This window comes from Crocodylus siamensis, chromosome 1 (assembly GCF_052110815.1).
Source record: "Crocodylus siamensis isolate JL-2025a chromosome 1, ASM5211081v1, whole genome shotgun sequence".
Lineage (NCBI taxonomy): Eukaryota > Metazoa > Chordata > Crocodylia > Crocodylidae > Crocodylus > Crocodylus siamensis.
In genome coordinates, this window is record NC_143395.1 from 166,755,672 (window position 1) to 166,770,013 (window position 14,342).

The 14,342-nt window shown below is 41.5% G+C and overlaps 1 protein-coding gene across 2 annotated transcripts in view; it reads left to right on the forward strand.

The window, feature by feature from the left end:
- Positions 1–12,263, forward strand: part of AIDA (axin interactor, dorsalization associated) — a 54,085-nt gene extending 41,822 nt beyond the window's left edge. The window contains exons 7-11 of one of the 2 annotated variants that reach the window (XM_090048462.1): positions 2,477–2,488; positions 5,239–5,361; positions 8,044–8,166; positions 8,680–8,797; positions 10,092–12,263. In XM_090048462.1, the coding sequence (XP_089904588.1) occupies positions 2,477–2,488; positions 5,239–5,361; positions 8,044–8,166; positions 8,680–8,797; positions 10,092–10,188 (473 nt within the window). In that variant the 3' untranslated portion in view covers positions 10,189–12,263. The remainder of the gene's footprint in view (positions 1–2,476; positions 2,489–5,238; positions 5,362–8,043; positions 8,167–8,679; positions 8,798–10,091) is intronic. The other variant, XM_090048470.1, reaches the window with a different exon arrangement.
- Positions 12,264–14,342: the final 2,079 nt, after the last annotated feature.

Consider the following 14,342-nt stretch of genomic DNA (forward strand, 5'->3'; position numbering starts at 1 on the left):
TAGTTATAATACATACCCCAGTGTCCAGGAGTTGGTTTTTGGGGGTTTTTTGGTTTGTTTGTTGTTTTTGGGGTTTTTTGGGGGGGGGGGGGGGAGAAGGGTACATGTTTTATACAAGAAAATGTGGTATTTGTTCAATTTTGCCATCTGTTCAGTTCAAGCATTTTTATTTAGTACTCTTTATCATGAAGGATGAAACAGTTAGTTATTTTCTTTGAACTTTCTGTTCAACAGTAATTTTCCCTGTTGGCCTCTGACGGGTGTAGCTTACTAGCTTTTGTGTTGAATCTATTATGAGAGATGACAGTTTGGCTTTAACTTCCAGGGCTGCAGACTGCATTATTTTTGCCGACTTGATAAAGCATTGCACATTTGAAAGCACATAATGATTGATATGTCTATGTGTTTTAGTCAAGATTTAACCAGTTGCCCTTTTTTTCAGTCCAGTTTAGATTTGGGATTAGGGAGCAGAAAATTTAATTTAGACATCTTTTGTTTGTATCTCTTTCCTCCTTGAGATCAAAATGGTTAATTTCTGAATTTTGGGAAGGGATTTGGAGATTAGTACTAGTATTATAACCTGTGACTACAAGGAATAAACTGAGATGGGTACTCCATCTATATGAGCAGGGCCCCACTTGGCACTGATAATTTTATATAAAAGATTTCTGCATGCCGTCACTTATTTAGTGTAGTTGTAAAAGCTTAGTGGAAGTGGTGCAGACTTTAACTGACTAGACTTGTAGTACAGTACATAATTACAACATCTGAAATCAGCTCTCTTGCTGTCTCTGCTCTTTGTTATGGGAAATTGTATGTAAATGTGAGTTCTGTCTTGGTTTCAAGTCTAGTGTTGACCATGGCATTGTTTTCTGTTTTCCACTCTATCTATAAGCCAGCTTTGAAACCATATTAATGGACAATACTGTGAAAAAAAACCAGGATGAAGATAATTCTAAGGATTCTAAGAAGCTAATTTTAAGAAATGTTTCTAAAGAGTTTATCTTGTATATAACATAATGAGTCAAATGCTAATGTCTCAGTAAGAAGCTAAATAGCCAGTAAGGTTTGAAGAAGGAGCTACTTTAAAGAAAACAGGCAGCCTCATAAAGAGTAGGAAGGCAGCTTGGTAAAAATGGATGGTATAAAAAAGAAAAAAGCACAACTTTTTTTTAAGTTGCCTTTCATTGATTGATTGTTTGCTAATAGCTGCTTGCTAAGAATTGAGCTGCAGCCTGTAGCTCACTTGCATCCATTATTATTACATGTGCAATTAAACTGATAACAAGAATGAAGCGCATGAACCAAACTGCCTTCCGGAAGAGGGGTTGTTTCTGTTGGGATTCACCAAGGTGCATCAGCAAAGCATTTAGGGGAAGTTTACTGGTCTCCTGCACTGGAAGATCTGCTCTGGAGGTAACTGGTCACCTCTCTCCTGAGCTCTAAGCAGCATCTTGGGAAGCATTCAGTTCACATGGACGCAGTATAGCTCTGTTTGGAACAACAAGGAGGTGAATATAGTACTCTTATTTAGCCTTGTTCCCTGGGTGCACCCACAGTTGGATCTGTTTATTGTAGTTACAAATGCTTGCTGCTTTTTATCCCTTGTGAGCTGTCTTGGCTGTGCAGTACTGCCAGAATGAGTTGGGTCCTTCTCCTCCTGGTAAATCGCTAACAAAATGAATTGTTCTGATTTGTCCTGATCAAACACTTCTGTGCTTCCTGAATGAAGACAGTAGGTTGTACAGGTGCACCCAAGGACTTCATACGGTGTGCAAAACTGCCAGAAGAGAGGGTGTGCACCAGGGGGAAAGAACCCAGCTTGACTCTACAGTCAGGTTGAGATGGCCAGATTGACCTAGACCTCTGTTTAGCTGAATATAGAAACCAGAGCAAACATCACGGCCTACCATGCCTTTTTCTCACAGAGACTTTCTTTTTTGGAGGGGTAGGATTGCGCTTTACATAGAGGTGAGGTCGCCACCTCATAAACTAAACACTAACATTTACTTTGTCACACAAATTACTGTCAGTTCACATCCAGCCTTTCACTTAGCCTTTCTTCTTGAAGGCTAAATTAAACTGTCTTAATGCAAGCACACTAAAATGCCTTGAGTTGTTTTTCCGTCTTGGCTGGTTTGAATTTATCTTTCCTGTCGCATGTAAACATTGGTGTGGCACGGCTCTTGACATTATGGCGACTGGTCTGTTTGTCTTCAGGAGTCAGCTCATCATTTTTCTGTGGACAATAAGGCCTCGACCAAACTAAACCATTAACAGAACTTTCTGACCTGAGGCCTGTGAAGCCTAAACACAGTCTCAGGTGAATTAATATGTCTATGTTGTACTTTTCTCACAGGCTTTGCTTCTTGTATGCTTTTAATCCGTATATCATAACTGTATTGTCTAACTGTCCATGATCTTGTCTTCTACATGCATGGCTTCATCATTATCATATGCTACTCCATTCATCCAGGAGCAACTGAAGGTATGACAACCTCTTTATATATTCAGTAACTTTGATCATGTTGATGTTGTTAATGGCGTCTTTCATGTACATCTTAATTCCAAATGGCAAAGTATAGTTGTCTAGCAGCGAAAAAGTTTGAGGTGTGAAAATCGGGTGAGAAAAGGCTCTGGTGAAGCACATTAGATGGCAGTTTAGAAGCTTGGTTCTCTTGTGTGCTTTGTCTAACAGCATTATGACTTGCATGTGTAGCAGGGTTTCCTTTGAGGTGAACGTCTGACTGGATATGTGCTGCTGACTGGAAACCTTTTGTCCAGAAAGTTGTGTTACCAGGGTATCTTGGCAAATACACTGGTACTTCGTTCTTTCATGTTTGATGGCTCCCACAAAAATAAGTAGAAGGTTCCCTTGTCACTTGATCTGGAACCATCGAAGTCTCTCCTGGGTAGCTTCACTTAAAAAGGAGAATGTGAATGCTGACTGATGACTATATGCCTCGGGTTCAAATACTACAAAGAGGTTGCTACGAGCTGATAGCTCCAACATAAAACAAATCTGGTGACTTTGATCCAATTTCTAGTTAATATCACATATATGATGGACTTGTTCTTTGTAAGTGGTTTTAGGGATTAAGGTGCCAGGAGATGGGGCTACCCAAGGGAGGGAGGGAATGGAAGAGTTGAGCTTGAGTCGTATTCCTACTTGGCGGTTAGTAGAGGACTTTGTAGCATTAGTCCAGCACCCTCTAGAAGCAGCAGATATTAGAGGTTTGTTCTTAATCACTTCAGTCTTTCCAAGAATGAGACTTGGAGAACCACTTGAATCAAATACTTTACTGACAGGCAAAAAAGTTTCCATCCCTGGATAGTGGGGAAAAAATTGGCATTGTGTTGGTTTTTTGTTTTTTTTTTTGCCTTTTGACTGGGCCTCTCTTCTCTGCAAATGACTTTGGTGGGCCTCTTTCTATTTTTGGGTCAGCGCAAGATGGGAAACGCATCTCTAAACCTTTCAGGAGTAGAGAGAGGCTGGTGAAGTACAAACCCTCATTTCCTAAAAATAACAAAATGGAGACGTGTCTCTCATAAATATAGCATAAAAACACATGGCAGCCTGAAGCGGGGTATAGGTATATACACACACTAATAGAAAATAGAATATTTATCTCTTGTATAATAAAAATCTCCAGTTAATTACCTCTGTTTTTTAGTGCTGTTAGGATTGTCCAGTTAAATCTTTATTAGTCTATTCCTCATTCTCAAGTTTAAAACCTGTCCCATTAACATTAAGTGCTGGGGACCAGATTCTTCCTTGGAAGGAAAGGGAGTATGCATGTGCATGCAGTTGTAACCCATTCTTCAGTGTACAGCATGTTTCTTTGTAGTGGCTGGTGCACAGTGGCTGTGAGTCTACTACAGCCACTACCAGGGTAGTAACAAAAGTCCTTGCTGGCTCCCAGCGGTGGCTAGATGGACATACGGCTCTCACGGAAGTCCGTGCAAGCTGGACAACACAGTTGTGAGGAGAAACATGTGATCCTTTCAAAGCCTGCCTCTGCTAGTGGTCTGAAAAATCTTAGGTTCTCCAAGTCTCAAAACCTTTTTAAATCTCAGTAATTGTTTTTTTTTAAAACTGACTTAATTTTCTCCCTGCTCCTGACCTCCACCCCGAGAGAGGTTTTTTTTCATTATTTATTTTATGGCATCCTACAATTTGCAATAAGAATAAAGCTTTAAATTAAATACGCTCATGTCTTTGATTACTATTTCTCTTAGGCATGTAAAACTTTTAGTGGTAATAACACCAAAGCATGGATTAAAATTTCCCCATTTTCTCTAACATCAGCATGCAGGAAAGAGCCTGCGGCTGGTTACAAGGGTCTCTGACTTTCAGTGCTCCTGACAACTTAGACTTCATGGAGACTGCCAGCTGTGCTAACTGTATACCTCGACATTAGAGGGATTCCTTTTTGCTCTCCGTCTGAGGATAAAAACTTACTTGATTTTCTTGATGTTTAGCTGGAAATGATTTCCCCAGAACTGAGGGAACATGAGAGTTGCACACATTTTTTTAGTTTATTTTTTTTGTGCTGCTGCCTTTTTGAAGTCCATTGCTTGTAGAACCATGAATGAACACTTCTCCAGAAAACCCTTTTTTTTTTTTTCTTTTTTTTTCCTCCTGGTATTTCTCTGATTTCAGTGGGTAGTGGGGATCATATCGATATTGCATTCCCTTCTCTCCATTGAAAGGTGGATGAATCAGCGGACTAAGCATTGCATATGAAATGCCTGGACTCACTGCAGCCACAGATTATAATTCCAGCAGATGAGATTTAACCCTTTAAAAGTTCCATACAATTTAGTGTGCATGCAAACCAGAGACCTTAAAACCAAGGGTCCTGTCTGCTCTGCTTGATGTTAAGACCCACAACACTTCCTGCTAAAGGGTGATTTTTACCTTAGTGTTGTCCAATGGCAGGCACTGATTTATCACTTTTTACCCCAGAGGTGGTTGCTTTTTAGTGTGATATAATAATATTGGCCAAATATAAAAAGAAGGTTATGCTTTGTAGTGTATGTGTCGTGCTTTGAAGTTGTAAGTGTCATCTGGATGAGACTTCTGGACTCGATACAAAAGGAACCTGATCCCTGGTTTTAGTCCACTAGCGCTGATAGTGGACAAAGACTTTTGCAGACAAGGATGATGAGTAGGGTGGGGGCCTTTCCTGTTGGAGTCCCAAAGGGTTAATGACTTGATTTGCTGTCTGTTGCCAGGAACTCTATTACCCAGGCTGCCATCTGAACCCGGGATGACATTACTTACCATCAAAATTGAGAAGATTGGTTTGAAAGATGCCGGTCAGTGCATTGATCCTTACATCACAGTTAGTGTAAAAGGTAATTTTTTTCTTGCTTTCACATTTTCATTTCTGCTGCACTTGGGGAGAAATGCATTTGACAGAAACAGTATTACACTTCAGTGTGTGGTGACAAATTTGTTGAAGAGCCTTACTTGCTCTCTATTTATAGTAATACTTTACAAAGCTGCCAGTTAATCAAAGAGTGAGAAGATCAATTTTGCTTTTGATTAGCATCCTGGATCTCCCCATCACTGGCCATCCATCAGCCAGTTTTGGAAGTGATGTGCTTTGCTCTGGGTTTTTGTGTTCACATTCAGCTGTCAAGCCCTCTGCTTCAGTTGCTTCTAAATGTGAAGTCTCTTCTATGTAAAGTCTAATATGGAGCCCAAATCCTGCCCTCTCCTACACCGGCATGCACCTGTGCACGCATGCACACTGTTTCTTTCCATGAGCTGCTGAAGATGCAAAACATTTGTGTTTAATGATGAGGCTGTGACTCTTCAGCATTATTCTTAGATTCGAATTACCCTTCATGTCCTATCTCTCGCCCAATTAGTCTCTGTTAATTGGTTGTTTTGTTTCTGCCTCCAGCTGGTTTAGAGATCAAGATTTGTGGGGACAGTGGCTACAGTTAATGTCTGGCAACATCCACTGTGGCTTAAATCAAGCATGAAAAATGCAAATGATTTCTGACCAATAGTTAAAAAACAAGCTGCTAATATTATTCTAATGGTACTGAAATTTGTCCTTAATTCAGGAGCAAGTATCCTACAGATTTTTCTGATCTTCTCTGCTTCACAGAATGTTATATGGTACCCATTCCTATTTTTATAGCTTTTTACAAACATGAAAACTAGTAACTGCTAAATTTCAGAATTAAAAAATCACTGGTAGGAGGTAGGGGATTATGTATATGTGGTAGGCAAGCTTTTTGTGGGAAATCTTGCATCTCAGCTTTGACCTACAATGTACATGGTGGTCTTTTCCTGAGCTCCCCCAAACAGAGAATGTTATGGTGCAGATATGTGGTAAGTAGGAGCTGTCTGTCACGTACTTGGATGCCCTCCAGGGACACTAAACTACCTCTTTGCTAATTAAGGGGATATGGGTTGTCTTTGTACTTTAATTTCTCTCCCCCCTCCCCGCCGTGAAGTTTCAGGGTAAGAATCTATTCTGAAAAGTAACCAGACTGCCCGTTGTTAATAAAAACAGTGTGTCTTGTGCCATTGCCTTAACGTGTCTTTCCTGAGTTGGTTACATTTATACTTTTTTTTTTTTACACTGGAAGTTATTGTGTATACATAATATACCTACATAGAGACATAAATGGCCACCAGTCCCAGTATGGAGTCCAAGCATCCAACCAGTATCTTCTGGGTGGCTCAGTAGTAGTAGTGGATTTATTTATGAAGTATGCTGCAGTAGTGCCCAGGTCTCCAGTCAGGGCCTCAGTATGCTGTACATACTAAAAATGGCAGCATCTGCTCCAGAGCGTTGTCTTTCCACTTGATGAGACACAATAGCGGACAGGTTTAAAACTGGTAGAAAGGAAAAGAAGAAAGGGTGAGAGATCATGTATAATAGTGAACCCATTCTAGGCATGGTATGCAGCAGTTTTGCCAGTTTTGGCTTGCACTTGAACAGCATGCTTGTTAACTTGTGCTGGCTGACTGACTGAACAGAATCCAACTGGCTGTCTCATCGCTGCCTGGCTCTGAAGGGTCTGTAGGATTGAAAAATAGTGAGCACTGCTTCTGGTCAATACAGCAAGCAGAACTGACTCTGAATGCATATAAGTGGTGGTCAGTGGAAAAGATGGTGGCAACTGACAGATGTTTATTTAAAGGACTTGGATCTGATTCCCAAGCCCAGCAATCACACTTCTTGCCATGCCATGTGCATGGCAGGAGGTGAGATTTTTGGGATTGGGAATTGTATCTCAATTGTGCCGTGTTGGCTGGTGCAGGGAGCAAGCTGAAAGCTGTATGCCCAACGATTAGCTAATCGTGATCTGGGGATCTACTGTGGCAGTTTGAGCCAGACCCCAGTGTAGTCCTAGAGCCAACCAATCATCTGCTGATTGTCAGCCAGCAGGGACTGCACCAGGACTGGTTCTGGCCTGCATGCTGTCCCCCTACCACACATTCAGTTTTGAAAATGTGATAAAAAACCACCCACAAAATTATTGCACATTTTTTTGAAATAATACTTTTGTGACATTTTTCTTGTTTTTATTGCACCATTAATTGACTGAATATGTGGTTAGGTTGCTATTTTCAAGATGTGATTAACCGGTCAGTCATGTCTTAGCATCTGTCAGGGGCCCGTTTCTAAAAGTAGAACTTCTAAAGTCTGTGTGTCTTTGTTAGATAGAATTTTGGAGCACCTTTCAAGTACTGAGAAGTCCCCAGAACTAAGTGGGAACCTTTATTGATGGTGTAAAGAGAATGTCCATTTAAAATAAAATGAGCACAAATGGTTTGGGATTTTGACCTTTTAGGAAGGTAAAGGAATAGTGACTGTGTAACATTCTAGGGGATATTGTAGGACTAGGAGTTATCTGGTTACCACTTTGCAAATCTGAACAAAAGAACATCTTTAGACAGATATCTGAAAGATATTGGATACAGGTTACGAGGGGGTGTGTGTGTGTAAATGAGGCTTTAAAAATGTTTTCAGTACTTGGAATCTAAGAGTGCTATCCTTTTATTTCCTACAGATCTCAATGGGATAGATCTCACCCCTGTACAGGATACTCCTGTGGCTTCAAGGAAAGAGGACACATATGTTCATTTCAACGTGGACATTGAGATCCAGAAACATGTTGAGAAACTAACTAAAGGTGGGTAGTAATAGCTAACTGAGGCAGTGTCCACCAACCAGCCGTCAGTGTTGTGGACAGAATGAAGTTCCCTCTTCTGCAGAGAGGCCAGGTCCCAGCTGTACTAGGGTAGGGCTTAACAGTCATACAAGGGTGTAAAGTAGAGTTTGACATCATGTCTATCTGCTGGAAACCATCAGCTGATTCCTAGGAATAAGGAGAAATAAAAGCCAATAAAAGAGCAGTATTCTCCTCCACTTTGTATATAGATCCTCTTCGTCTTTCCATTTGTTTAGGTCAACAATGGTACCTAGCTGTGAGTAAGAGTTGGGGGGGACAAGTGCATGTGAGTAATTCTAGCATTTTAAGAAACATCATTTTTTCCCTACAGAATTGGATGACTTGAAGTAAAAGAAGCAATTGTCTTTGGTGTATATATAGAGCATGTTTGGTGGTGGGCATATTTTCATGCTAAGCAATCTATTGTAAGGCAAGAGCTCTTTTTTTTTTCTATGTCATTTTTTCTTACTCTAGGTGCAGCTATTTTCTTTGAATTCAAACACTATAAGCCTAAGAAAAGGTTTACCAGCACCAAGTGCTTTGCTTTCATGGAGATGGATGAAATTAAACATGGAGCGATTGTTATAGAACTGTAAGTGACTTAGTATGCCGTTGGATCTATGCTGTAGTTGCCAGTGACATATTGCAGAGCAGTGGTTTTCAGCCTTTTTTCTACCAGGACCCATTCATAAAGATTGATGGCCAGTCCTGACTGTAAATAGTTTAAGTAGAAAACAGCCCCCACGCCCCAGCCCCCTCTAGTGTGTGGGGTTAGGGGGTGGGTGGGTGTAGGGTATAGGGGGGCCTAAGTAGCCCCTTGTAAGCTGGCAGAGTTCTAGCCTACAAAGGAAAACTTAGTTTTCCATGTTTTTCTCTTTTAAAGGAGAATCCATTTTTCAAGTTTATTCATGACTCTTTCATATATTCTTGTGACCCATTTTTGGGTTGTGACCCACAGGTTGAGAAACGCTGCTATAGCAGGACTGGATTACAGCATAGTATTATTGGCAGATGCCTCCAGTCCTTTCTCACAGCCTTATGGCTTGATATAGTTATTAATTACCACATCTGGTATAAAATACAAGTTCCTCTTTGTCTGTTCCTGAATTATTTGTCATTTTATTTTTATCTTCTTTAAAATACAGTTACCAACCAGAGTGTTTGGTTTAGAACTAACTTGACAAATTGGAAAGAAGGTATCGGGTTACATAGGATTTTGAATCATAGGTAAAGCCATTGGTTCTGATTCTATCAGCATATTAAAAACCTATTGACTGTAGCACAGAACTTCTTTGAAGGGAATCCTTCAAATACAAGAATAAACACTAGACATTTAAAACTGTTAGATATGTCTCAGAGGGAGGTAGGGAGGAAGAGCTAAGAAGTTTTTCCGATGCTTTTATGATACTCCTATCGCATCTATGGAAGTGTTTTAAAATACAAAGTAATTATGGGGGGAAACCTCAGATAAATTTAATACAAGCATTTTGCAAGACCCTCTTCTAAACTTAAATGCTTGGTCTGAATTAGGAACTTTAATAGGTTCCAGATTTGTTTTAAATATGGAGAAAGGCAATGGAAGACTATTGGGCAAAGTAAGGTAACAGAATATTATGGAAATGACTGCAGGGGTTTTTTTCCTCCTTCACACAGACTCTTAATTCATTCACCTCTGTCTTGTGCTGAAGTATTCCAGTGAAAATGAAGAATCTACATTGAGTTGCTCCATATCAACTGTTTTCATATCATTGTTGATTTGGGTCAGTACCCTTCTGGGTTCTTGGCATACTGTGGCAGAGGGATACGAGTAGCATCAGAAGTACGCAAGGATGGTTTTAGTCTCAGACATCAGTGCTCATCTCCAACTTTTTTTTTTGTGGTTGCAGGTACAAAAAACCCACTGACTTTAAAAGGAAGAAACTGCAACTGTTGACCAAGAAACCACTGTATCTTCACCTCCATCAAACATTGCACAAGGAATGACCCTTTTGTGAGACTTCTATGACCTAAACCACTTGCTACAAATCACAGTATCTCTGCATTTGTGTGTTTGTGTAGCACACTCATCCTTCAGCAGGCAGGCCAGTGGCTGTACTCATGCCAGGAGGCCAACTGGGACCATCACATACTGCACAGCAATACCACAGAGTCAAATGTCAAGCCTACCCTTCAAGTACAAGTTTATTCCTGTACCTTCTGGATACAGGTCCTATCCCAAGTATTCTAAAGAAGCTTTTGACTGATTTCTCTGCATAATTGAGCAGTTCATAAAAAAAACCAAAAAAACCACTGCAAACTTCAGTTTTATACCTTACCATTGTTAACTTTTCCCCCTCAATCTCTACTAAAGATGGAAGGGTGTCCCTTTTTGCCAAACCTGATACAGCAATAAAGACACGGCAGGTTATGTAACCCGTTGACATTTTGTTGTGCTGTTGCAGCACTCTCATCAGCATATGAGTCCTCTCCTTGGATTGATTGGGAAGGTAGGGGGAAGTGATGCTAGAAAGGGAGTTTTCAAAGATGAATGTTAGTGTTGTGCCTGAGAGAGGTTAAAAATAGGGAGGATGCTGGTCAAAGAGAGACTCAATCCAAGATAAAAATGCTACCCTAGCAAATTTGTTTACAAGCCTTATTTTCTTATCTGGCTCTGGGGAGTGACTGATGAGCTGCAAAGGAGACAACCCAGTGATGGCAACTGATTTCTCTCAATCCTGTTCCTGTAGTAATTTGATATGCATCATCTGGTTTAAGTGACTTTCAGGTAAAACTTTCATGTTAAGTGCTAGAATATAAATTCTGATTGCTCCCTTCAATAGTTAAATCTTTTTTTTTTCTTCCCAATACTATTTTCCCACTTCCCCTAATAAAAGTGGACGGTAAGGGGAGATATTGGTTTGCTACACAGATTTCAGTGGTAACAGAGTTGGTCCCCTGATTTGTCAACAAAGTCCAAATTATTAATGGTGATCTGGCTAACTCAAGCTAGTGACTGAAGATGTACCCTACATCAGAAACTGCTGTTTTTCTGAAGCTGATTGTGGATCCTTGCATACCAACCTCTGTTTGTATGCAGGTCTGGATATTTACTTTGACATTACCTTTTTTTATTCAAGTAGGTAGATAGGATTACCATTTATTTTCTATATTATTGAGATTCATAATGTAATAAGCTGCAGGTCATTGGCTTATTATAACATGAATATCTGCATCCACCTTTTCCCTTAAAGGGAAAGGTATAGAACCCATTCAAACATTTCATATATTCAATGAGTGGAATATTTAATACAGTACTTTAAGGTCTGTGCTTCATGTGTATCTTAAGTAGCGCCTACATACACTTTGCTATGTTAACAGAAGACCCAGCACCAGGACAACGCAGGGTTAAATGTTAGCTTTAATAATGTGGATGTAAATATGCTAGTTATTCTTTTCCTTCTCTACCATGTAACTAGCTCTAGAATACTGTTTACAGTGAGTAAAATGAAAAAGATTTCGCACTGCTCGTGGCCTATTCAGCTGTTTGCTGGAGTGTTCCTTCTGGCCTATTGAAGGGAACTGTGACTCACCGGGTGGTTAAAAACAGGGTATGTGTGAAGTTGGAAGCTGAAGTTTCATCTTGTCTTCTTCCCTTTCTGCTGTTGTGGCATAATTGTGAAAGAATTAACCTCACCGATCAATTATTTTGTAGTTTTCCCAACACCAAGCATACTTGACTGGAATTTCACTAATGGTTGAAGAGCTTAACAAGTGCAGTTTTCTTTTCCTGTTAACAGTTCTTAAGGGAACCCAGTTTTAACCTTTTAGAACAGAGTATTAAGCTGTAAACACAAACACTAAACTGGTGATTGATTTATAATATGTGTAAATAAATGGACAATGGTGTTCCTCCACTGCGTATCTCATAGCACTGGAAGGCTAAATGCTCACTAAAATCACAGGATCTTTTGGCTACAGGAATACAACTTTTCTTTCCATAATACAAAAATATGTATAGCCCCAATCAAGCAAAGCAATTGGTTAACCTCTGAGAATATGAATAAACCCAGTTAAGTCAATGGCTGTATTCATGTGGATCAATGTTCTGCTGTGTCCTGTAGCCTGGTAAAGGTTCACTGTAAAACGGGAGCTTCTTTCTGCGGTGTACGTTCATGCATCAGAGTACTAGCACTGGTTCATAACTAGTAAATGTTCTGGTAGCTACTATGATCATTAATCACAAGGGAGATTGACAAGTATATCTGTTACCTCCTTCAAAAAGGGCAGGGGACCTGCGGCTTAGGCTTGTAAATCAGCTGGTACAACATAACTGTAACTACTGCAGACTCTAGTAGATATACCAGGCAGCTCAATTGTTGTAAAGCAGGATTAAAGTTGCAATGGTTTTGCTACATTTGATAATGGGTATCAGTTGTTACATTTGTCTCCTTCTAAACTGTACTCACACCTAAGAATTTACTTCTAAAGCATGTAATCTTTTCTTAAATGGGAGAATCTGTTGAAAGGTGCTAGCATTGCTCCAGAGGGAAAAATAGTCACTTTTAAACTTGAAGGAGGTCACTTTCCAATACAGGTGTCTATGCAAGTTAATGCTTAAGGAGACGGGGGCACAGGTGGTATTCTCCTCTCTTCTTCCGGTGAGTACGTGGGGACAGTGACACGAGGCCTGCATTGGCGATGTCAATGCAGTTGGTGCTGCCAGGCAAGCCTTGGGTTCCTAGATAATGACTCATGCTTTCGGGTAGGGGACTTGCTGGGGTGGGATGGGCTTCACCTCTCTCCTAAAGGCAAGCGTGTCTTCTCTTCCAGGTTGGCTGATCTCATATGGCGAGCTTTAAACTAGCCTTGCTGTGGGAGGGGACCGCAGGAAGATGTGGAGACGCCACCTGAGCAAGACAGGTGACAAATGCAAGGAGTGCCCAGGTAAGAAACAGGGGTCCAGACGGTCTCCCAAATCAGGGGGTGGCACACGCAGCTAGGCAAGGCCTTAAATGCCTGTATACCAATGCTTGTAGTATGGGGAACAAACAGGAGGAACTCGCCCTCAGAACAGCCAGTTCAGACCCGGACATAATAGGGCTTACAGAAATGTGGTGGGATTCATCCCACGACTGGGCAGTTAGCATTAGGGGCTATAGGCTTTACAGGCGGGATAGAGAAGGAAGGAAAGGTGGGGGTGTGGCGCTCTATGTCAAGGAGCAATACACATCCTCTGCCAGCAGAACAGGGTAAGAAGAGGGGCAAACTGAAGTGCTCTGGGTCAAGATACAAGGGGGCCATGGGGAGAGGGATCTAACAGTGGTGGTCTACTACAGACCCCCCAACCAAAGGGAGGAGCTGGACCAGGAATTTTTGGGCCAGCTTGCAGAGGCACTTAAGGCAAGGGATGTAGTTGTCCGGGTGATTTAAATCACCTATCACATCTGCTGGGAGGAACAGTCAGCCAGGTCAGACCGTTCTAGGAGGTTCCTGGCTGAGATACAGGACCTCCACTTAATTCAGGAGGTGCACAGTCCCACCAGAGAAGATGCCCTGTTGGACCTGGTCCTGGCCACAGGCGACAACCTGGTAAGGAGCCTCCAGGTCCTCGACCACCTGGGTGATAGCAATCATTGCTTGCTGGAATTCACCATCCAGCACAAGGTGTCAAGGGCCTGCAGCAAGGCGGTAGCCCTAGACTTCAGGGGGGCCAACTTCAACGAGCTGAGGAGATTAGTGGGAGAGGCTCTGGGGTTCTTGAGAGCAGGGGAGCTCAGTGCCCAAGATGAGCGGTCATTCCTTAAGGAGATGATACTCAGGGCCCAAGGGGTGACCATCCCAACAAGAAGCAAGGGGGGATGGAGTGCCCAAAAGCCCCTCGGCTCACCAAGGGTGTCAGGAAATGCCTGATTGCCAAAAAGGCGGTGTACACCCAGTGGAAGGGGGGTGCTATCCCCAAAGAGGAGTATACCTCCTCTGCTCGGGCCTGTAGGGGGGCTGTCGGGAAAACTAAGGCAGACATAGTGCTAGGACTAGCATCCAAGATCAAAGATAATAAAAAGTCTTTTTTCAAATATATAGGGAGGATAAAAGAAGGCACCGGGAAACGTGGGGCCCCTGCAAGATATGCTGGGCAATTTGGTGGTTGCGCCAGAGGA